Below are 25,646 nucleotides of genomic sequence, written 5' to 3' on the forward strand. Positions count from 1 at the left end.
TCCCTGCAACCCACTACTCACTGCCTGGGAGGAGGAACGTGGCAATGCTGGCAACAAGCCTGGAAGACAGCCACATGGCCGGTGATGGCTCTTGCCTCAGTGTGCCTGGGTCTGCCTGGAGACCATGCAAGATTGCATCCTCTGCCAGACTGTGATCCCAGCAAAGTTTGCATCTCTAATCACACTTCCAGGTGGTGACATCAAAGAAAAAAAGAAGGTAAGAGGCAAAGCAATACTTTTAAAACAAAGGAGGATGTAATTACAGAGATTTTAAGAAACTTGAAACCTGCACAAAATCTATATTTATACTAGCTGAAACACTGGTAATATGAAGGAAGCTAAGTATGTTTACAAAATTCTCCCCATCCAAATTTCTCCATGGATGTTTGGGTTCTAAAGTATTTCATCTTGTCTTCAAAGTGGTACTAATAACTCTGATTCTGTTTTTGTGAAGAGGCTGCAAGCTCTCTTATGGAAATAATTCAGAGTCAGTAACAATATGAATCTATCTGAGGTTACCCTTTTTCATTTTTCCCTTCGAAACCTTATTGTTTGCTGTGTTTTGTTGTTGTGGTTCTGTTCATGCCAATAAAGGCTTTGCTTTGCAAAGTGGTACTAAGGAATAGCAACACACTTCTGCAATCCCAGGAATGCTTAGAAGCAAAACCCACTGAAATAATTTGTACTTACTTCCAAGTAGACCTGCTTAGGATTGTTTCCATATGCACACACAATTTTGATGAAGTTGTCCTTTTGTACCTTTCTTTTTTACAGATCACCTGTGTGGACTGACATATAATGAGTAAAACCCTCTACAAAAAACCCAAAACAGCCATATGTTCCCATTTTCTGTGATGAACAAAATGGCATCCCTTGGGATGATTTAGATTACCAAAAAAAAAATGAAATGAAATGAAAGAATTAAATCCTTTCCTTCCTTTGAGTCACAGTCAAATATGGCTGCACCTTAAAGATTAAAAACAGTGGGAAAACCACTCATAGAGGCTTGTGATCACATTATCTACAGTTTGGCCCTTAGTTTTTGTTTCATTTTCACTTTGTTTTTCATCCCAGTCCTGGATGACACAAGTAATTGTTCAAAAATCCTCAAAGGGTGATTTTCAAATCCTCTGCCCAGAGCATGTGAGGCACGGTTGGTGTAGGATTGTTACATGTCACATGGGGCATGGAGAGGGAAAAGAGAATATTATCTGAAGGCACGATATGTCATCAGCTCAGTTGGTCAGCTTCTTCCTGAACTTGGTCAGATAAGATCAGGGATTGCACAGCTCCCTTACGCCTGAAGCTAAGGATTTTCTACCCCCTTCCATGTTGATTAACTTCCGGACCACACAAAAGCTTGGACCCTTAAAACCAGTTTTTGGAAACTTTGTCTGACATATCCAAACTTTGGACAAAAACCAGAAAAACATTTGACTTCCACGCAATCTGCTTAGCATTTAAATGACAAGTGAAATATAAACATTGAGGTTTTGGGACTGAGATCAAGGCTCATGTAAAAATTTGGCTCAGTTCTTGTTTTTACTTATACTGGTCCACAACAAAAGCAGAACCAAAAAGGCACTTTCCTACAGAAGCCCTTAGACAGCAAATATCACTAACATTTATTCTGCATTTCAGACATTAGCCACTGCCTCCACTTGCTTTTGTTAATGTTATTTCGAAGTTTCTGGTGAAGTAACTTTCAATACAAGGTCATATGCAGAGATAGAATATTAATCCACAAAAGTGCGTGACTGCTTCTTCACACTAAGTTGAACACTGTAGCTTCCCACCAAGTATAGATCAGCTTGTTATCATCTGCTGCGTTAGGAAGTAACCTGAAATCTCCTCCTAGAGACGGATGAATTTCTTTGAAATGATTTGACGTGGAATTGTGAACCTGTAAGCAAAAATAGCATTGAGTGTGCAGTGATACAGTTCATTTCAACAAGGAAAACCTATGCTGAATTTACTCCAATGGACAGCCTTGCTTTCAGCCTTAACGTCTCTTCTATAAAATGGCAGCAATGCTGTGTTGCATCATAGGAGGCTGAGAGACCACTGCATAAGGTAAAGCCAGGAGTCAAGGTTGCACATAATGCATAGATCATCTAAAGTCCTAACTTAAATCCAACTGTGAGTCCCAGGTTATGAGAAGGCTACAGATTTCATGCCTTCATGAACAAACAGGTTTTCTGTGACATCTGACTGCAGCTGCTATAAAAGATTTCATTTTATTTGTTACTTGGGCTGATTCAGCACTTAGATGGGGATGATGAGCTATTGTTCTTTTCCGTTTCCGTGAATAAAAATCTTACCTGCCAGCACTCCTTGACCTGTCCACATATGGTTAGCAAAATCCATAGATGTCAATGACCTTTTATGAGCTGCATCTGACTGAAAGAGATACAGATTTTTATCCATTTTTATATATAAAACAGTAAATCAAGGCTAGACGTTGACTGGGACATGAACTATGAGTAATGGGGATGTAATTATTCCATAAGCAATATCAAAGAATGGTCAAAACCACTTCCAAGGGTAACAACGAATGTGCACCGCCATCCAACATGTTAACAACTTGTGGACTTCACTGCTACAGAAAACAATTATGGACACCAGTTTAATTGGCTTTAAAAAGGGATTAGGATTCCATGGAATAACAGTGTCATCAGTGGTTGTAAAGCAGTAACCCTCAGAGTGCTAGTGCTGAGAAGCAACAGTGGGATGGGCGGTGGGCTCTGCTTGTAGGCCCTCTAGGGTCATCTGCGTGGCACCCTGAAAAATGCAGTACCACTCTAGATGCTCCTATATTCTTATGTTTGTTCAGTTCCTAACTAATAGTGGGGAACATTGAGCTAGCAGCCATCTTGATAACAGTTGGTATTTGGGACAATGCAAGAGCAATCCTAAGCAGGTGAGTCCAATCTATTCAAAGAGTCCAATGCAAGAGCAATCCTAAGCAGGTGAGTCCAATCTATTCAAAGAGTCCAATCTATTCAAAGAGGCTTATTCCCAGGAAAGTGTTATTATTACTGTTTTGGGCAACACATAAGCCAGGGAAAAGGCTTTGAAACTGAAGCCCTGGGTTAACACCACAGGACACAGTAAAAAATATAGCTTAAGTGCTACTCATGCTTTGAAATTATGTTTTTGATACTACAATCTCTGGAAAAAGAAACAAAGCTTTTGTGCACTTACTGTTTGTGGCACAGCAGTTTACTTTGCAGTTTTCTGTTTGCAGGGGAAGATTCCCGCTGCGAAGCATCCTCAGTCATGCCGATCCACTATTTTGCACACCTGCTGCTTCATTTTTTGGTGCAACCTTCCTCTGGAAAGGTTACCTATTACTTTTTTTTTAATTGTGCTGCTGAGTTTGGTCTATCAACAATGCAATCGACCATGCCAGTTTTATAGGTCTGCTGCATTGCTGACAGACCTGCAGTGCAAAAATAAACAAACCCCCAGACCTTTCAATATTGGTTGGAAGAGCTGTTGAATGGGTGGGTGAAGGCGTGGAGGAACTGGAAAACCTGAAGCAAGTGTAACACACCCTAATTTCCTTCCCTGCAAAGAGAAGGAAAAGTTGCTCTTTGCCTAGTTTTGGAAGCTGTGGAGCTTCTCTGATCTGAGTGTGTTGTGACTTCCAAAGAGGCCAAAATGAGTGCATAATCAAGAAGCCGACCTGAGAGAATGTGGGCTCAACACAAAACAGACCACAAAAGTGCATAAAAGGCCACAGGCGCTGTGATCCCAAACCAGCAGGACCAGTCACACAAGAATAACCTTGTATAGCTGCACAGTTGATGCTATAATGGTTTCTTCCATATTTTGTTTTCAAATTTTTACTTGCTGGTTTTGTTTTCTGGTTTGAAGTTTGCATTTTTTTCAAATACTTACCCGGAACGTGTGAGTGGTTTTCGGTCTTGAAAACTGATCTATTACTACCGTACGCTCTCTAAGTGGCCGTCGTTCAGTGGGATCAGGTACTGCGCTGGATATTCTGCTTGGAGGATATCTTCTTCTGTGCTGAAAAGTTAGAAGAAGAAAAAAGCCCATCACAGCACCAGAACATTATAATAATTACACTAAACAAAGAATGCTTTAGCTTTTAATGGGTTTATGTGAAAAAAGAGTTAACTTCCAGATAACTTACAAACACTAAGGGTTTAGAAAACTACTTGGGCTATTTCAATTGGACTCAAATACACAACAATGAAATATCACACATTAGACAAGGTAGATTGTTATTATTAAAAATCGTATTCAGGAATAAAGGCAATTGTTATTATTAGAAATCGTATTCAGGAATAAAGGCAAGAATGAATGCAATTCAGTATAATTTTTCTTTATTTTACCTCATTTATACCCCACCCTGCTCCCCAAGGGGAATTCAAATTGGCTTACATTGTTTTCCTCTCCTCTATTTTAGACTTACAACAACTCTTGTGCTCCTGTTAACACCCTGGTTGACCTCTGGACTTAGGAAATGACCCAGGCAGCTACACAATTGCTCTCTCAGGTGTTAAGAGTTCAAGCAGCCCCTTGGTTTACTGAGCGGGTACGGGAAACAAAAAGAAAAGGGAGATGGCTAGAGCGACAGTGGAGAAAGACTCAGTCTAAATCAGAAGGAAGAAGCTTATTTTAAACCATACTGAATGGAAGTGATGGTGGTAAAGAAACCACCGTTAGTCAGCTACCCGAGAAAGGCCACACATCTTTGGGTGATTTCCCCTGCTTACTAGGGAGGCAGGAACTAGAATTCTTCTCTTTCCTGTGAGATCACCCTCCTTTCAGTTCTGGGACTCTAGCCAGCAGTTAAAAAACGAACGTGTAATACAAAACTTCAACTTTAACTATAAAACTGTGCAAACATCAACAACAATTGAGAATTGATACGAGGGCATAAGGTTAGACAGAGTAAGTAGGAAGGAATAGGAAATACAGATATGGTGCCTGCTGATAACAATGACATGGGAGGGCAAGATGTCCTCACTCACTCAGAGAAGAAGAACCTTGCACAGGTAAGTAATCAACAATTACTCTCTCTTTGAGCTCTGAGGACATCTTTGGAATCTCCCATAGCAGTATGCCTACTTGTTGGGCGGGTCATCGTTGTCCAACTCTAACACGTGCTGCAGAACTTTTCTTCCAAATGCTGCATCAGCAGAACTGTATGTGTTGATCTTATAATGTCTGATAAATATGGAGACTGATAACCAGGTCACTGCCTTGCAAATTTCCTATATAGAAGAATTCTGTCCATATGCAACATGGGTAGCTGAGCTTCTTATTGAATGAGCAGTAATCCCAGAGGCTGGATCAAGTTTTTAAGCTGTGCATGCTTCCAATCTTCATTCTTTTACACATTTGCTAATGGAAGCATTAGAGATTTTGTTTCCAAGGAAACAAAAAGGTGGAAAAATCATTATGAAAATTGCCTTGGTTTTCCTAATGCCTTGGGTCCTGATGATGTAAGCCTTGGGGGCTCTTCTGACCTCAGGTTTGTGCCAAACAATTTCCCTGGGGTGTTTAGGTGGAGGGCAGAATGAAGGAAGGCTTACTTCTTTTTGTCTATAAAAAGTACTATTCACTTTGGGAATGAAGGTCAGGCCTGTCTGAAGCACCGCCTTGTCCTTGTGGAGACACCTAAGGAGGATTCAACTGACAAAGCTCCCATTTCCAAGATTCTCCTTGCTGAGGTGATAGCCATGAGGAAGATAGTCTGCATTCTGAGAAATTTGACTGGGATATCTGATATTATTCGAACAGATTTTGGGTGAATGCATTTAACACAGTGTTCAATTTCCAGGTAGAAAATTTATGATGCTGAGAAGAGCCCTTTGTAGTTATCTATTCTTCTATCTTTTCTAGTAGTTATCTTGCAGAAACTCCAATAAGGCTGGCGTCATTCCAGGTTATAAATGTTATTGATGGAAGCCTTTCTGGCAGCTAGCATAGTTTCTATGACATCAGAGATGAAGTCTGCATCTTGCAGTAGTTTCCATTCAATTTGCAAGCAGTCAAATGTAATAGCTGAGGTTCTGAGTGCCAAATGGGACCCTGGGATAGAAGATCTCTGGTGGCTGGAAGATGTAGCAGGAGCACCGTTGATAGTTGTTATAACATAGAGAATCACAAAGGCTAGTCTTTACCCAGGCGACCTCAATAATTATGCCCCAGTTTCAAATTTATTTATTGATTTGATTTTTTACTTCGCCCCTTCCTAACCAAGTTGGGCCTCCAGGCATTCTTGAGCAAAACACAATTGAATGGGTGGTGTTCCATTCTTGAGCAATGCAATTTAATGAATGGTAGTTGGATACTTCAAGCTTTCCTGGGTGAGGCAATTTGTTCCTCATCTTCCGGTCTGGGTTTAGGTCTGGTTATGGGACTTAAACAGCCTTGGTTGACCTAGTAAATGATTTGTCAGCAGTGTCAGCAGATGAAAAGAGGGAATGCAAGCCTGTTGATTCTCCTGGGCATCTCAGTAGCTTTCGATACTATTGATCATGGTTTCTTTCTGCATTGTCTACCTGAACTGAGATTTGGAGGCACTGTTCTGCTGCTTCATTGTTCTCTCTGTGCAACTTCTATTTGGGAAGATTTTCTGCCACCTTTTCTCTCTCTTTTTTTGGGTGCCATCTGTGATCTGGCATTAATTCACTAGACCATCAAGTTTTATGTCAATTTCAAGGTCTAACACTCCAACGATAGTTTCTCAGAGTGAAAAAAACACAATCTTTTCAATACTATAAGAATGGAAGAAACTGTTGTTGTGCGGGAGGGGGAAGGAGAGTTATAGGTGGGGAGGAGCAAGAAAACCTGAAGAAAGCAAAGCACAAGCTGATCCCGTTCATTTTCCCTGTGCAGGGAGAAGAAAAGTTGCGATTTTTAGAGGTTTTAAAAACCACAGGGATTATCTGATCTGAAGCACAGTGAGTTTGGGAGGGAGAAAAACATGTGCACAAACAGGAGTCTAACCCAAAGGGAATGTACGCTCTCTGTGGGGCAAACCACAAGTGTATAAATGGCCAAAGCATTCCTTCACTGCAACATTATAACACTAGTTCTATATGAAATTGACAAAGCTAATCCAATTGTCCCCACGTCTATCTGTGCCTGAATATTATCATTACAAGCTCTATTTGAAATTGACAAAGCTCATCCATTCGCCCCTGCTTCTCCGCCTCAATATCACACCACTAGTTTAATATGACAAAGAAAAAAACTGGAAGAATTCATTTTGAAAATGGAGGATGAGAGGGATGAGAAAATGGCTGAAGGGGAGGTTGGGCAACTACATAAGGATGCAGGTAAGGGTCAGGTGTTTGGTAGGATGGAGAAACAAAGTCTGTTTCAACAGGATCATATGTTCCAAGGAAGATGGCTAAGAAACAGATAGAAAAAAACATAGTGGTAAAAGTGCTTGAGAAAACAATGGAAAAATTAATGGAAAAGGTTTCCAGAACCAAATGGAGGAAAAACATATGGAATTTAAAGGAAAAATGTGACATTTGGCAGCAAGATTTGTAAACAAATTATGTGGAAAAGGCCTTGGGCTGGGTTGTCCTTGGGCTGGGTTGTCTAAGGTCCAAGTCCACACTCTAATGACTATATCACACTGTCTTTAGTACAGTGCTCTACACCATAAGTCAAGCAAGCTCTTGGTGGATCTTTTACCAACCCATAGTGGTACTCTGTGAGGTAACTTGATCTGGTACATTTAAAAATATTTTCTGTTTTGCTTGACCACTTATCCTACATAATATCCTGTGAGGGTGAAAGGATGTCTGCAGTCACAGTTAATGCTAAGAGGTAACTGAAGAATTCACATAGGCTTCTACTGACTGCGCCAATCTCAATGCTAAATGATAAGAAAATCTTCCCATAAAATATTTAGTAAGGTCCACAAAGGTTAGCACCACAATATAAATGGCTTAAAATGCCACAAGATTTTTGTTTTTATGCAACAGACTCATTGCAGAGAGGAAGCCATATAATAGGACGTGGTGAGCACTGTATATTTCAAAAGTCAAACACACATTTAAGTTCACCTATAGTCACAAGCAGAAATGGAAATGAAGAGGGAACCTTGCTAATTGCTGGCAAATCGAGTATTGGACCATGTTCGTTTGTCTGTTAACTTTCCAATAAACTTATCAACATTATATAATGGCAGAAGTGGCCATTCTTCTCCTTCCTGCACTTTTTGCTGTGCGATTGAAAAGTGAGCCATGGCAAGCAGTCTGGTTAATGGGGGAAGTGGGGGCTGAGCAGCTCTTTACTTGACATTATAGCTACCATGTCCAAATTGGATAATCTCATATCTACAAAGTATTCTAATATTTGGTGATAACAAAACCAACGCAGGAAGTGTGGACTACTTCCCTCCCAATAAATTAAATGGGAACAAAATAAAAAAGGTGCCAAAAGAAGGTACATGCAGAAGGTACAGAAGTGAAACTGCTAAAATTACAGGGAACAGAATCTGAGGAAGTAACCAAGTCAAAATAGGAAGATGTAAGCGCAATTGTAAACTGAAACTAGTTCCTTTAAAACTGACAGAAATAAGCTGATTGCTGAAGAAAACGGCTCTCTGAAATATCTGTTTCTTGTCAGTGCATAAATTTATATGTGTGTGTTGCTGTGTGTAATCTGTTACACCTGCCTTTCACAACCCTGGAAGGTAAGTTAGGCAGAGATATAGTGACTAAGAGTATTCATTCAACTTCATAACTGAACAAAGATTTCAGCCTTGCAGCTCTATCCCAAGCAGAGTTAAATGTTACACCAAAGTGAAGGGGCTAACAGGGTATAACTGCTCAAGATGACATTGAAGAGGGACTGAGTTATTTAGGCAGACTGACAACATGATTCTTTCAAAATCTCAGCTGAAGATATGCTATTTTTAAAAAGTGAATGGCTGTATCTCTTACAAAGCCTTGTCGGGATCCTGGAACTGAAAGATATTGATCAACAACTTCTGAACTTATTGGTGGCAACTTGTTCCGGGTTGTAGGCGGAAGTGGAGAGGACACACAATCTAAGGCGGTGCACCTGTGGGAAAACAATATGGATAAATACAATTATGCATTTTTCAGTTCCTTCAATTACTGCAAAAGAGTTGTTCTTAATTTAATGTTGCAAGGCTAGTGGAACACCAGCTACGTCTAGTTGCAAGATGCCCATTAAAGCCGAACACATCACCTACTGCTCACATGGCAAGACCCACACTAGCTGCTGACTGTGCATATTTTATGTTTCTCTCATTCTTATATGAAGCCTTTCGATAATCTAATGATTAGTTTTCAACTCATATCCAGTAAGGCACCAATGTGTAATGTGAGCTTCATCAAGCTTATATATTTTAGTCCGATGTGTTTGATCTTGTTGATGGACTGTTATGCTGTTTTTTTTCTGTCCTGGAACTTGTTGTTGCCCTGACATAGACAGACCAGGCTAGCCTGATCTCATCAGATCTCAGAAGCTAAGCAGAGTCAACCCTGGCAGTTTTTTGGATAGGAGACTTTTAAGGAATACCAGGGACATGATGCAGAGGCAGGCAATGGCAAACCAACTCTGAACATCTTTTGCTTTGAAAATCCCACCAGGAGTTGCCATAAGTCACGTCTGACACCTTGTTGTTGCCTTGTTAGCTCTCTTGAGTCTAAAAAGGTGATAAATATACATAATAAATAAATATATCATACTGCTGCAGTGCCAGACCTGCTGGATTCTGCAGCTGGTATTATCCTCTGCTGACTTCTAACAATTTTACCAGCAAAGTAAACAGCTAAAATCACAGTAGCAACCAAGAGAAATTAGGACTTACAGTTTTGTCCCTCTAAGAACTTCATCACTGTAAACGTTGGAGGTTTTTGAGCGCAACGGATCAGGGTTGATAGACGGCAGCCTACGATGGCCTGGAATTTTCCTAGAGGACCCCTGCAACACCCGAGAAGACGAAAGAACACTACTGTCAGCAATCCGCCCCAGGCGGTTTCGCGCTGAGTTAACACTGCGGCCTGCAGGCTGTGGCTTATTTTCTTGCTCATTCCTGAAAAAGAGAGGCAGACGTCTCTTTCAGAAACACTTAAGCAGGAGTACTTTACCACCACCCCAAAACAGAATATGCTGCATTAATGTATTTAAAAGAAAATACAAGTGCCCAAGCAAAATTACAAAATGTAGCAGGAGACCAAGTTCATAAAGAATCCCTGCAACCATGTGACAGGATAATTTTTTTAAAAAATGAAATCTCTTGCTGCAAGAGTGAAGTGTTGATCGCATAAGCCTTTCCAGCACTTACTGAGTCTTTTCTGCCAAGCCTGAATGCCTCTGTTGCAGCGGTTTAGCCTGAATTGTCATAACACCATTTAAATCGCTGTAAAAATTGCTGGGAAAACGATGGATCTAACAACAACAAAAAAGGAACCACCGGCATTAATTTTTGCAGGGTCATGCCACAAAGCCGCAAAATACTGGGAGAAGCCCACATAGCTAAAGATTATGCACAAAAGAATCCAGTACAGATTTTGAAGCAGATTCCACTGCACGTGAAAACAAAACAAAAGGTAGTTTAATATTAACATGCTTAGAACAGCAGGAATGCACAAAGCGACTAACGTTTAAAGAAAAATCCAGTTATCTATAAACAAGTATTGACATTTCTTAATGGTTATGATATTTGACAAGTAAGCTGTATTCTAAGATTTTATTGACCTGACTGAAGTCCAGTTTGCGTATTACTTTTGTAATACAGTTGTGGTTTCAAAAGTCCCCCTGTGGTTGGCTACAGGATGCATCACATGGGATGGTTGGCTACAGGATGGGATGCATCACATCTCAGAGATGTTTCCAACACATGCAGCACATAGGATTGTGGTGATGGCATACATAGTATCTGTGGGACCATGTGATTTTTGTGTAGCATGATGGCCAAAGTGTCAGGGCAGGATCTGGGAGACCTAGGTTCAAATCAGGGAAGCTGGCTGTGTGGCCTTGAGCCATGCCCTATTTTCTCAGCCTAACCTATAGGGTGTGGCTGTGGGACCTTCAGCAAGTCAATATTCTCAACCTAACCTACCTCACAGGGTTGTTGTGAGGATCAAATAGAAAGGAGAATTATGTCAGCGCCTTGGGGACTCCTCACTGGGAAGAAAAGTGGATATAAATGAAGCAAATAAATGCCATCATGAGAGTTGACAATGGGGAAGCAATTTTGTGGTGACTGCCATGCTATAAAAGGTAAAACTCAAAGCAGTCACAATCCATATGTCAAATACACCTTTTTTTGTTGCAGTTTATGAAAATAGATACATTATAGGTGCTCCAAGGGGTTTAGCAACATTTATTTGAGTTGTTTCTCCTTATCTTTTTAATCAATCTCTGTACAGCTGGTCTACTTGCCCATCAACTCTCTTTCAAAATACTAGTTTTCAATGCATTGTATGAAATATGATTAAGAACTGCAGGACATTACATTTATAATGAATTGGCTACATAAGGATTGGTAAATAATTCCTTGGTAAACCAGTAAAAGAGCTTCCAAAATTTGGAGAAGGGGGATCCAGCTGTATGAACTCTTACAAGACAGTCTGCAGTTCTTATTAATCTCTTCCCTCCCCCACCCCAAATAACAGGTATATTGGAGACAGCAGAGTACACCTTGCCTTGCTTGCCTTTTAGCTTCTTCAGTGCGAGCAGATCTAAAATGAACAGGAAAATGCAGCTGCTTTCTCTGCTCCGACACTTTCCCCCTCAGGAAGCAGGAGACTGCTCCAGAGTCTCTTGAACAGGCCCCTGAGCCAGCAGGGAACGCCTGGAGCACAACTGATAATGTCTGGTAAGAAAGCTTTAATTTGTTTGAATTAGTGCATGGGGGAGCTTGAAGCAAAAGAACCCTCAGCTTGCTTGGAAAACGACTAAGCATCCCTCCTGTATCCCACATTGCTTTCAGAGAGCTACAAAATCCTTGTGCTTTTTTTTAAACTTTCACCAGGTTTTTCTCCCATTGCAGAATACAGATCAACCTAATGTCTCAAGGCAGGAAATGTCTCTGTGGGCCTTTCCCCACTTACCGTGAAGTCTCCCGACTCTACCGGAGAAGAGTAGCCGGGTTCCTCCTCCCTCCTTTACTTTGCAGGGGCGTGCCATTACGAAGAGCCAGTCTTCCGACGCTTGCCATTAACTGTCGCGCTCTCTTAGCTGCCAAGGGCATCCCAGGCTTCTTCCGAACGGTGCCTTTTGATCTTAATTCCCCGCTTCTGTGGGGGACCGCTTGCTGGCGAGCCTGGGATAGCCACAAGGCGCTGAGAGCAGCGCATAGGGATGGAAGGGAGTGGGGAAAGGCCCTGTGTCATTAACTATCTAAATTCTTGGACAAAAGTCCGTACTCTTTAACAACACCCAATTTATGACACTCTGTCTACTGGCCTTTAGACTAGCTATGAGCTTGTACGTGTACATGTTCAAAAGACTGAGCTTACTTAATATATACAGCATGGCATATTTTTTGCTGCTCTGTTAGAGAAGAGGCTCAGAACCACAGTTTTGATGGCCTTGTGAATATGTTTGCATGCATTCAGTGTAAACGCATACATGTACATACGTTTTACAAAAATATCTGTTGGCCTGTCTGCAAGTCTAAATTATGAAAAGGGAAGGCCGGCTGAGAGCCCAGATAACTGCTTTATACCTCACACAGTGCCTAAGGAGAAGGAGTGAGGGTGAGAATAGAGAAGAAACTGGCAAGAAACAGACCCTAAGGCTGGCAGCTCGAGGATACAAGGGGATGTGAGAGATCCAGGGCCAGAAAAGACTGTCTATTGCTGGTGAGAAAAGCTGAATTTCAAATGCTGGACTACAGAACTTTGCCAGAATTTATTTACCTGTGATGGGACAAAGTGTACGCCGAAAGATGCTACTCGAGCCTCTGACCCTCTTGACGGAGGTACACTTGATGTATCTACTGTAACTCGAGGAACAGGCAAATGTGGCAATTTATTTCCAACAGCTTTCAGTTTCTCCATCTGTTTGTCATTCTCTAGATCATCATTAAAAATGAATCAGGCATATATATATGAAGTAGGAGTGATGGACAACATTACAGTCATTCATATAAGTCCAGATCAAAATACAATGCTGGCTCCTTGCTAAGAAAATCCACCCTCATGATTTACTGCTCCCCTCTCCATTCCACCTATACAGCAATTTCTCTGTCATGCTCTGGTTTTCACTACGATTTTGTGTTGAATATGCACCAAAACAAACCAGGGCTAATGCAAGCCATAGTTCCCAGCATCACTTATGAACAGGACAGCAACTATATGGAAGCACGGTCAGAGACTGATTCAGAAGAGAACCTTGGATACTTATTGTGAGGGTTTTTTCTGCTCAGAGATTAGAAGGGCATCTTGACATAGGTGATTCGCAACAATGGTTCACAGAGGCAGGACCAACTTCAACGAGTTCCTGCCTCCCAGGTGAGAATTGCCCAAGCTCAATCTGGTTATTTCAGGACCTGATTATTCCAAGGACAAGATGGAACGCAGCACAGATAAAACAATAAACCAATAATAAGATACCTCTGGAACTTGGTAGATTTCTCATGTAGAACATTCATACAGAGCCCTTTAAGGGGAGCTTCCCTTAGGGCAGTGGTGGCGAACCTTTGGCACTCCAGATGTTATGGACTACAATTCCCATCAACCTCTGCCAATTGGTCATGCTGGCAGGGGCTGATGGGAATTGTAGTCCTTAACATCTGGAGTGCCAAAGGTTCGCCACCACGGCCTTAGGGGTTCAAAAGGAGGCTTAACAAGAGCTGAAAGAACTACATGCAATCTCCAGGAGGTGTGCATGTGTGGGTGGAGGCTGTTTGAACTGCATGATCCCTTTCAGGAAGCACACAATATCACGATGTTTGGGTAACGGGACACCAGAATTGTGGCTATAGCTACTGCCTTGCTTGTTTTTTGTTTGTTTTTTACTAACACCCTCTTGTAGGAAGGCCAGCAAGTGAACCAAGGCCAGGGTTGAAAGGAGTGATACACTTGTGACAGCACCATCTTGCAAAGGCTTTCCAGGTAGTATGGTAGATGGTGCTGACACAAGTGTATCAAGAATCTTGGTATTTGATTAATGGATGCTGAGGCAAACAAATCCACCTTCAGAGTCCCAATCCCAGCTGCAATTTGTAGGAAGATCTCCCATCTGAGGGACCCTTCATTTTCATCAATGGTCTGTCTGCTCAATTTATCTACCTGGAAGTTCAGGGAACCCTGGATTTGCTCCTGTTGAGATGGACTGCAGATATTTCTTTTCCCAGGGAAGATGACCAGAGCCACTCTGTGTAGGATGGATGACCTGAAACCCCTTTTGTTCTTGATGTAGGCATTTGCTGAAATGCTGTCTGTTGTGATAAGCCCATGCGGCCCACTGACGTCTGACTAGAAGTGGGTGAACACTTTTCTGATGGCTCTGAATTCTAATGTGTTGGTGCTCCTTGTCTTTTCTTTCAATGCCCAGGTATCTTGAACAGGACGGTCAAATAGTGATGCTCCCCAACCTGACTGACTCTCATCCAGGAATGACCCTGTCTCTGTTTGTCGGGGTTGGGCAGCATTAGGCTCAGAGTTTTGTTCCCTTTTTCTTCTTTTTTGCAGTATTACAAGTTGAAATGGTCAGAGAAGTGTCAGAGACATCAGTCTTGGCTTTGAACATTCCTTGGATAAGCTCAATATTTTGGAGGCCTTATCTTCCAGGAGGAACAATATGTGCTTGCAGGTGTCTATGATGACACCAAGGTGTTGTAGACTCTGTGATGGAGTGAGACTGCTCTTCTCCTTGTTCAGAAAACAGGTTGGGTCTTCAAGAGCTGACTGTACCAGAATACTGATTCCCGAGTTAAAGAACAGATCAGAATGTTACCCACATAAAGATGGATTTGTTATCCCTGACAACGGATCAGCACTTACAAGGATGTTGGAGAAGATCTGAGGAGCTGTCATCATAGGTCGTTTCCACACTTACCAACTGCTGTGCGCTACTCTCCCCAAGTAGCACGGGGTCCCCTGGCACTCCCCACTACAGGGGCGGCGACAATGCAGCCCCCCCGACGCTGCTGCTGTCGCGCCCCCTCAGCGCGTGTCATTCCTGGCGCTCCACGAAACGGCGCCTTTTGATGACCCCGTGCAGAGTGCAGGGTCGTGGGGAAGCCCGGGAGCGCGCCAGAAATGACACGCACTGGGAGTAGCGCGCAGCAACCACTCACCCAGGTAAGTGGGGAAACGACCATAGACAAACTGGAGAAACCTGTGATGCCCTAGAAATACAGGAATGTGCAAATAAGCTTCTGGGATAAATCAAAAATCTCCACGGGGGAACACTTGTGGATCACGTATCTGTTCACATACTTCAGGTCGAAAATGACTTTCCAAGGTCTTATTTCTTTTGAGCACCATGAAACATACAGAGTAGATTGCTGAGTGATCCTGGTAGGAGAGAACTGTACCTTCAACACATGACTGACGGTGGATGAAGCCGTTCGACATATTTCTTCCAGATCTATCGCGGGTGTGTGTGTGTGTGTGTGTGTGTGTCGCTGAAGGAACTGATCTGAAGGTAAGCTGTGAAACACTATGGGGTAACCAGATGGATGGTTTGCCGAACCCAGAGGTCTGGTTGGGATTAAAGCCAGTAGGTTTGGAATTCCTGTAGTTGGCACCCTACCAGAAGGTGCCTTGCTTCGCCACCTGATCAGATTTGTCCTGTCTGTAGGATGTAAACTGGGGCAAACTATTGGTATGGAGGCCCCTTCAAAAGGAGCCCCTGAAGCTGGACCACAGGGATCTCCTTTGATCTGGTCTGGATAAGATGTGGTGGGAACAAAAGGAATGAGAGCAGGATGTTCTCCTATTGTCTTCAAGAGATTTCTGGGTATGGCCTTCTTTAAATCTCAGTTTCCACCAGAATTGTATCAAGACATTCCTCAAACAGCCTTCCACCTTGGAATGGGTATGCGAGAACTATGGATTTAGAGTATAGATCCACTTGTCAAGCACAGAACCACAGGGCATGCCTGGTCAAAGAAGCAGCTGCCATAGATAGGGATGCCTGCCTTAAGAATGCAGCTAGCGCCCTCTATTGCCCATCTGCCATCACTGGGAATCAGTGGAACCAGCTTCCTCATAATGGCTGCTCTAGAGATTAATGCAGAAGTAGCCACTGCCCTGATGCTCACTGCTGTGGCCTTGTAGGACTTCTCCAAGGCACAGTCCACCTTTCTTTCCAATCTGTCCTTAACAGATCCGATGTTATCGTCAGAGACCAAAAGATTGGAATGCTGGAGGGGGACCTGCAACAATTCCATTGCGTGAGTAGCCAAAGAATAAAGCTTTTTGGCAATGTTTGCAAACTGCTTGTTAGATATACGCTTGGCCCACTCTCCCGTCATCATCCTTTCAAAGAAATCAGGAAAGTGAACTGACCTTTCTGAGGGGACAGCCCTGGGAAAAACCTCCTTGATCTGTCCATAAGGGGCTGCCCTGAACCATAGTAGGAAAGACATTCGAGGAGGAGACTTTCCAGGCTGCCTTCATGGGCCACTGGGAGCAAAAGTCCCAATAGGATGAGACATGTTCCTCCATGCACCTGGAGATTTCCATGGGGGCAGGCATGGCTGATCTTAGATTGGAGTTTTTGTACCCCAAAGATGGGGTCTGGATGGAGGGGGAAGGGGGAATGGAGGAGCCTGGTATGCCATCATAGTCCTCAGGGAATGAACTAACAGCTGCGCCTCTCTTTTCTTGGGAAAAAGGTGTCCTTGCAGCTCTTCTCTCAGGGCTTTCCTTAGAAATCCTGCCAGCTCAGCTGTTCAAGCAGTCTGCTCGCCCATTACCTTGGAAGTGCAGGGGAGACTGTACATTATCCCTGTCCTGGTGGTCAAGAAATCCAATAGAGGAGCCAGGCATGCCACTGTAAACCTCAAGGGGAGACCTGACAGCCAAGAGAGCCATATGGACCTGAGGTGCTATTTTTGTGACTTCCTAATGGTACATCTTTAAGCACTTTTTGTGGTCTGCCTGGTTTGCTCAGGGCAAAACTGGCCAGGCAAGCTCTCTGAGTTCCTTCCATGAGGATCTGTACAACCATCCAAGAGAAAATTAATCTCTCCTGCATCCCATTAAAGCCTCTGAGATTAGTAGCAGAACCATTAAGAGGAAAGAGGGAGAGGGGGGGAGAGAGGAGAAACGCCACAAAAATGAAAGAAGCAACAGAGACTAGAGGAGATGTGAAGGCGTGAAGAGAAAGAGGGGCAGATTGGAGAGATTAGGAGACTTTTCTCCTGGTGTTAATCACTCTAGGAGAAAGTCAAGCAAAAAAAAGGGGGGGTGGGGACTGAAGCCACTGCTAAGAGCTTTTTCTCCCAGGTCCACTCCCTATCAAGGCAGGAATGAAACGAGGTCCCAGGAACTCCTGGCTGGGAGATAAGAAGTTGTTAAAGTTGGCCCTGTCTCCCTGAGCAATTGATGGCCATCACCCATATCAAGATACCCCCTCTTCAGAGTAAAGCACCGGCTACACATTTCTCAACCACAGTTAGAATGGTTTGGATATCTAGTCATATATTAATAGCTTTAAGAATATTGCTAGAAGTATTTATTGTATTGAAATAATGTTATATGGTTGTTGGAAATCATCTGAAAGGGAGGGGGTGGTATGGAAACCTAATGAAATAAGTAAATAAAATAAGTGATTTTCCCATAAACATTCCAATTACCTGTAATAGTTGATTCCCAGTTTTTTCTTATTAGTTCTTCCAGTACTTCAATTACACACTTCCAGACATGATCAAATATCTCTGCAGTGACAGCATCTTTGATGCAGGCATTGGGGGAAACAGGAGGAATGCCACACTTTGTCCTCTTTTGACCAAGCTGAGATTGCTTTTGCTCCAAACTCTCATCATCACTAATTCAAGCAAATTAAAGCTTTATTACCAAACATTATTTATTCTTATTAACAGGTTATATATTCAATTTGGCTAAAACTGAACAACTATTTCGTCCTTAAAATCTAATGAAATGTAGCAATCCTTCGTATATTAATTATTACACTTACATCCAAAACATTTTATGGGTATCAGTAAAACTGTACTTTATGCACACGGCAAATGTTTTTCTGTCTTTACGGTATCACATAAATTGGCCTCCTCTTCCTTACTACATTAGCTGCTATTGGTAGGTGTATGCTGCTTCGCAAAATAAAACAAAATGAGGCCTTTATGCCATAAAAGCAGTGTAGGAAACCTTCCCTGAGATATCTCAATCGCTTTTCATAACAGTCTTTTTTAAAGAACACTTACATATCCTTGTTGTCAAATGCAAGATACTCTTCAATTTTCCCCTCTGCATCATAGATTTCTTCTTCCAAAAATGAATATACAGATGACTCAGCTACAGGAACCCCTGGCAAATCAGTGTTGAATGACTTGCGCACCGGAGAAGCGGCAGGGATCAGTTTAGAGCCCGAAATACATAACCTAAATACATTTTCCACAGACACAAGAAAAAGTGCCACATTACCACTGAGTGTGAAGCTCTTCAAAAATACAATTTATGTTGTGTACCCAACATGTTATCTAATCAAGAAAACGTACAGTCCAAATGTTTAAAAAATCTTTATCTACAGGAAATGATAGTTATTTGTTTTTTCAGGTCAGCTACATACCGTGTTTCCCCAAAAATAAGACAGTGTCTTACATTAATTTTTGCTCCCAAAGATGCGCTATGCCTTATTTTCAGGGGATGTCTTGTTTTTCTGTGTTCCGTTCGTCGGGCATGCTTCCAAACAAAAACTTTGCTACGTCTTACTTTCAGGGGATGTCTTATATTTGGGGAAACAGGGTAGTTACAATAATAATAATGAATTCAAATTATTGTAGAATTACCTTTATAAACTGCCCATACTTATTTCTTATGAGAATTAACTACCGGTAATTGCTTCTTTCTATTTTTCACAAGGAGCCTCCAATTAGGATTTTTCTATAAGGACTCTTATTTCTGATTATCTAGAAAATGCTGGGAGAAATGTGAGTTCCCTTGCCATGAATTTGTTAACTGGAATAACTTTTAGAATTCTATTTTAAAATATGTATCACTTTCAAGCATGCTGTAAAGAATATGGATTAAGTGACAATTCACATTGAAGGGTCCACATACTCTTTCATACTGCTAGTCATTTTGCTCAAGCTAGGTAAGGATCTGGAACATACAGAGTTGGCATTTCTTCTTTCGTAGTGCTGAAAGCCCTCATCGTTAGGAAGAATGAGCTGTTTTCCCAAGATCCTGCGAAAATAAAATAATAACAACTAAATAAAACATATACAAACATATATATTAACATGCAGCAGCACAGGACAATTATTCATTCATTTTGAAATTTTTAATGCCACTTCTCCAAGGCAAATATGAGGCAAGAACTTTAAATGCAGGAATTCATTTTGGTAACTACAGCTGGCATCACTGCTTCAGCTAATGAATAAAAAAGCAAATTACACATAAGTTTGAGGGAAAATACCTCTAGAAAAAGACAGTCTGCACATCAAGGAAGATACAATAATCAGTTCAAATCAAGACTTGCCTTAAGTGAAGAGATCGATCGGTCCAGTCTTTACATTCTTTTCTTAGACTTTCAGCCTGGGAACTCACTTTGTCTTCAAACAGCATTTCATCCACATCCCAAAACAATTGGTGCACTCGTTGTGTGTTAGCTTTATCAAATTCCTAAGGATTTCAAGGTTAAGAGCGTCATTTCTATATATATTCAAATCTAAAAAATGTATTAGTCACTGAGATAAAATTGAATACAGTCATAATTCATTCAAACTCCACTAACATAGTTTATAGTAATTTAAATTAGCTTTGAATGCTAAAATTCTATACAAATGAGGCAGAAGGAAAGCATGCGTTGATTAAAACATTAAGGCCTGAATTCAGAGTCTGCCATGAACAGGAAGGAGTACTTTCTCTTGCATAATTTCCCCTTTCCAATGCAGATTTCCAAATCATCAAATAATTTCCAGATAAATGTGAGATCCTCTGAAGATGACAGCCACAGATGCAGGCGAAACGTCAGGAGAGAATGCTGCTAGAACACGGTCATACAGCCCGGAAACCACACAGCACCCTAGTGATTCTGGCCGTGAAAGCCTTTGACAATACATCGATCAAATATTGATGCCAGTGAGGGAAAAGCTGAGTAGAAGCAGACTCCAAACATGAGATGAGGAAAATTGATATTTGTTTGTTAATATACTCACAAAAAGCAGTCTTAAGTAATGGAAGATGGAAGATGTTTAAAAATGAAGATAATAATAACACAAGAAAGGATAGCTGAGATATCTACATTAAATGTTTTACTGGAATTTACCACACAGCTTCTGATCTGGTTCAGCCCAAAAATCTGACAGACCTTCTCAATAAATATAACTTTGATCATGAACATGTAAGGCAAAAATCTAAGATATTTTACAGATTTCTTTTTCAGGAGAGAATACATAAAACATAACAATAAATGATGACATACATCATCCCTCCAGGAATAAACCGAGCTTCTTTCAGTAGAAGGGCCAGTAGTATAATTCTGTATCCCTGACCAGGAACGATTCAAGCCTGTGGGCGTTGTTTGTCCACTAGACGACAACGATGAAACAGAAACACTGTCGGAAGAAACAAAATTTAGAGAGTGATGTTTCATAGATTTTTTAACAGTGGGTTGGATCCAGTGGACTGCAGTATCTTTGACTCCTTCCATGGCAACTTGAAATGACCTCTGAAACCCTGCGTCTGGGGGAGATCTCCAGAAACAGGATTGGTAGGGGGAAGATATTTCAGACTGCCCCAGGAAAGGGAAGCCATGCAAGTCACCTTCTAAGGAAATGCTGCCCTGGAACAACCCAATATTACTTTGTTTTAAAAAGTGTCGTGGCACTTTAAAAACAAACACATATATTGTGGCTTAATATGTCACACTTTAATAATAACACTTTTATTAATTTCTTTGTTTATAACTATTTATATCTCACATGCTAGCACCAGAAGAACAAAGTGTATTCGCAGAGTGCCGTGGAAAAAGAACTGAATAGCACTCTGGCTGGGTAAGCTGATCTGTGCTCTGATTGGTGGAGCAACCAGCTGACAATCAGAGGAAGGAGGTATCTCTCTGAGTGGGAAAAGATTGGAGGCTTTTGGATTCCTGTGGGTTAACATCAAGTCCTTTAACTGTGTGTGTGTGTGTGGAAAATCTACCCTGACAGCATTTTAGTCTGAGTGAACCGGATCTGATATATGGTGTGTCAGCATATGCTGAGAGCAGAAAATACGCACACAAGCACAGGCAGAGCTACCCGGGGGTCGGGGTGTGTGAGTTGCACCGGGTGCGCACCTGGGGGGATGCAGAAAATCAATTCTACCAAATTTCTGTGGGAGGCCTCCTCCACCCTTAAGTTCTACAGCACCCCACCCACACACACAAACTTGCCTTCGTCAAACAATGCAGGCTGGGGAAGCGGCCTGTTCCCTTCAGGCTGAAAATGGCCTGGTAGGAACTACATTTCCCAGGAGACCTTGCAAGTTCCAGGGTCTCATGAGAAGTGTAGTTCCCACAAGGTCATTTTCATCCTGAAGGGGAAAGGCCGCTTCTCCAGTCTGCACTAAAGTAAGGGGGGGGCGGGGGGGCGGGACGTCGCCAAGGGGGAGGGGGAAAACACAAAGTGCACACCAGGAGCACTCTGGCCCAGCTACGCCTCTGCACACAAGAGAACTGGAAGTGTATCCAGTGGTCAAGGCTGAAGTGGAATAGTGAGAAATTTTCCACAGTGACCATAAATAATGGCTGAAGTGGATATATCTTCTGGAGGATAGATAAATTCCTATGCCAGTTAGAAAGGACTCAGAGGAGGAACCGCTATACGGTGTATCAATGATCTACCCAATTTACCTCATATGGGAGATTTCTGAAGACCAGGTGTGTAACAGTGCTGTAAGTTTTGAGTGAAAGGGTACCAGCCTGTAAGAACCCAGAGTCTTTTTGAACCCATGAGTCTGTAACATCTAAGAGTAACTCAACACAAAACTGTACATTCATAAGAGATATAACATCTAAGAAACTAAGCTTGATAAAATCCCATGTCTGTGGCAGAAATTAAAGATTATATATTGTTTACTCCTGCCTGATTTCCATCTATTGAAATATCTCCTAATTCCATCTTGTTTGTTCAATACATTTTACTGTTGTATACTGAACTTGCCTCAGTTCACTAGTGTCTGAAAAGGGTATGTGTGTTTTAGATAAAGAGGCTCTTTTTACCTTCTGTAATTCCTTGGGCTGAACAGATAAGCTAACAACCATCAAATCCTACCTGAAAGGCTGCTCAGTCTCAAGAAAAGAGGGAAAACCTGCATAAATTAGGATGGAAGGGTCCCAGGACACCACAAAAAGCTACATAAATCTTAAGAGGAAAAGGAGCCAGAATCAAGATACTGCACAGCATATGCTCATTTTTTTCCACAGCATAAAATCTGAAGTTAGGTAATTTTTAGTAACAAAAATCATGAACAAGAACTTGATGATGAGATTGTTTGTGATACGTAACAGGTCACACTGCATCTCTTGGCTAATGAGAGCTAATTTCCACCTTTTAAAGAAATATCATTATTTTCATCTAACTTCTGAGACCATACTTCACATGTTTTAATTTTTTCATCAACATTACAGAAGTTAATTCATACAATGTATAGTTGTCAATTGCTTCTTGAACGCTTTTGGTAAACGGTGCTGGGAGAGAATCTTCACTCTTTCCTTGAAGGCCACGGTCTGCAGATCCTTTGGATAGTCCTCTTCTGGAAGAAATAAGGGAGAGAACAGAGATAGAAAACAAATGTGATTAATTCCACTTTTGTTACACAGAATCAAAATTTTGTCCCCACACTCTACCACACACCCTGAATAAAATAGTGTATGGTTGCAGACACCTACACATGCCACTTGGAATCCACTTAGGCCCAGTTTATACATGACACCAGTTCGTTGAAATTACACAATGCTCTACTAGGATGGCTTCACATTTAAATAAGGCTCTGTGTCACAGTTAGTACAGCGCTAGCACACCAGAAATCCATGGCTCGGCATGCTTTATACTACTTATGTAATACTTTCATACATTCCCTTCATGTTTGATTCTTGTTTTTGCACATATTTCTTCTCAGCATTTAGCCAACTTTCAGATCGAAGAATCCCTGAGTTTTCCAAATGCTCTGTAAACATAACTTCTTTTCTCCTCTGCAGGAAAAAATGAAGGAGATCTGAAAGTATAATAGTTTCCTCAGGGTTTTCCACTCCACCGTTCCCCTACCCACACCACAGTAGATCCTCTCACTCTACCACTCATCATTTCAGGAAGATCAGAAAGTCTGGGAAGGTTCCTCCAGTGAAAATGAAAAGACTCGTGGTTCATCAGGAAAACTCTTGCTGGCCTTCTTCATTGCGCCCTCCCCTCCCCCTCCAGCTGCCACTGCCTTCTTTTCTCTCTCCCTCCCCTCCTGAGCTATTCAGAAGGAAGGAGAATGATCCCCAAGGCCAACTGAAAGGACCTGCTTCCTTCTTGCTCATTATTTTTGATTAGCCACCTATTTCAACAGAGGGAGGTCTGCAAACTATCACTAGAATATAGAACCCCACCCCCCGCAAAAAAAAAGGCAACAAGCAATCTCCAAAATGAAGGTTGCATAGCAGCAACAAATAGGCAGGCAAAATGGTGATCAGCTTGGTTAGGGACACTTTGCAGGAGAGTAACCTGTACAAACAAAAAGATGCAGGGGGAAAAGGATGGTGCACATAAAAGATTGCAAAGTGACTGCCTCTCAACTATGTCATAAGGGATAAAGGGTGGTTGACTTAAACTTCCTGAGCCCAGAAAGCCATTGTTCCTTTGCCTAGGTTTACCTCCTACCTCTGTGCCTTCTTAACCTCTCTGACAGTCCACGTTGCCCTGTTGTTGAGGGTACCCTGGGTGCATCCTTCTGCTCCAAGTCCCACCCCACTCTGCTCCACCCAGGTAAGTCTTGTTGGGCCCAGGGGAATTTCCTGCCCTGCCATGGAAGTCACTGCCAGGTAGCCAACCACACACAACAGAAGAAAATGTGATAATCTAAATATGTGGTTTTATTTATTTATTCGATAATTATAGACCATTTTCTGCCCACTGGAAACCCGAAGTAGTTTATATCAGTCTCCTTGGCTCCGTTTTATCTTCATAACAATGTTGTGATGCAGGTTAGGCTGCGAGAGAACAACTTGGCCAAAGTTACCCAAAGAGCTCCCATGGCAGAGTGGGGATTCCAACCTGGGTATGACAGATCCTAGTATGTCACTAATCACTATACCAAACTAGTTCTATAGTGACACTAATCACTATACCAAACTGGTTCTGACTCCTATTGGAGTCAAATCAATTGTTTGCCCATTTCCTCGCCCCCTAGCCCTTGTTCTGTGTTAGGTGCCACTCTAACAAATTCTGTGTTTTATAGTGGAGTGTTGATTCTGTATGCTGTTGTGATGCCTGGGCTCTGTTGGTGGGTTTTCAGTCTGGTCTGTGGAAAGGTGTATAGGAATGGTACTTTTGATGAGTCCATTTGGACTAAACTATTGATAAGACTCTGAATGGCTGTTGTATCTGTCTTTTATGGACAATTGTTTTATTGTATTTTAGAATGCCAATAAAGGCTTGTCTATATAAAAAACTGGTTCTGAAAAAACTTTACAAATAGCAAACAACACTTCAAATTGAGCCAAGAAACACACAGGTGTGCCTTTGTTCTCAAAATGGAGTTAAAGGTTTGCCTTAAAGAAAATGCCCAACTCCCAGTACATTACACTGAATTTCATCAGGGGAATTTGTCCAATATTTATCAACTATATTAGATTTCTCTCTAGTGAGACATGTCTCCGTGCATGGGACACAGTTCCACTGCACGCTCAATAGAACTCCTCCATGTAAGTCTCAACAAAGGATAATGTCACATTGAACATAAATTGTTGAACACTTTTTCCTGACAATGATCAGTGAGTGAACCAGGTGTTGCCAATTTTCTGTAAAGTAGTTCTGCATCTTTTTGACTTTACTTTTTCTGGTGTTTGGTGTCCCACCTTTCTGTTTGTTTGTTTTGCTATGGTTACATTTTTTAATCAAGAAACAAATAACTCTAAAGAGCAGCAACAATAGGCTTCAGCACAACTAAAAGAACAAACAAAATAACTTGGTATGATGGGGAAGAGACCTACCAACACAAAAACACATATAAAATTACCTTTACCATATCTTTCTCTGTATGTTTTCTGCTATCATTAATGAAAAAGACTGCATCTTATTTTTTGCCACGTTATATCAACGAATATTTATTTATTTATTTATTTATTTATATCTTCAATTTCTATACCGCCCGATCCCCGAAGGGCTCCGGGCGGTGAACAACACAATTCAAAGAACATTAAGCAGGAGCAAATCATACACAATACAATACATAAGCTCCATCCTATTAATCATCAATAAAACTTCTTAAAACTCATATAAAACAGCA

The 25,646-nt window shown here is 41.6% G+C and overlaps 1 protein-coding gene across 3 annotated transcripts in view; it reads right to left on the reverse strand.

Moving 5' to 3' along the window:
• Nucleotides 1-233: 233 nt before the first annotated feature.
• Nucleotides 234-25,646, reverse strand: part of FAM149A (family with sequence similarity 149 member A) — a 54,851-nt gene continuing 29,438 nt past the window's right edge. For 2 of the 3 annotated variants that reach the window (XM_048510219.1, XM_048510220.1), the window contains exons 2-14: nt 22,800-22,910; nt 20,596-20,728; nt 19,651-19,793; nt 19,230-19,355; nt 18,374-18,550; nt 17,789-17,979; nt 12,897-13,051; nt 10,316-10,419; nt 9,839-10,063; nt 8,943-9,063; nt 3,904-4,032; nt 2,322-2,400; nt 234-1,903 (exon numbers count right to left, since the gene is read on the reverse strand). In XM_048510219.1, the coding sequence (XP_048366176.1) occupies nt 1,830-1,903; nt 2,322-2,400; nt 3,904-4,032; nt 8,943-9,063; nt 9,839-10,063; nt 10,316-10,419; nt 12,897-13,051; nt 17,789-17,979; nt 18,374-18,550; nt 19,230-19,355; nt 19,651-19,793; nt 20,596-20,728; nt 22,800-22,910 (1,768 nt within the window). In that variant the 3' untranslated portion in view covers nt 234-1,829. The remainder of the gene's footprint in view (nt 1,904-2,321; nt 2,401-3,903; nt 4,033-8,942; nt 9,064-9,838; nt 10,064-10,315; nt 10,420-12,896; nt 13,052-17,788; nt 17,980-18,373; nt 18,551-19,229; nt 19,356-19,650; nt 19,794-20,595; nt 20,729-22,799; nt 22,911-25,646) is intronic. The other variant, XM_048510221.1, reaches the window with a different exon arrangement.

This window comes from Sphaerodactylus townsendi, linkage group LG10, assembly GCF_021028975.2.
Source record: "Sphaerodactylus townsendi isolate TG3544 linkage group LG10, MPM_Stown_v2.3, whole genome shotgun sequence".
NCBI classification, from domain to species: domain Eukaryota; kingdom Metazoa; phylum Chordata; class Lepidosauria; order Squamata; family Sphaerodactylidae; genus Sphaerodactylus; species Sphaerodactylus townsendi.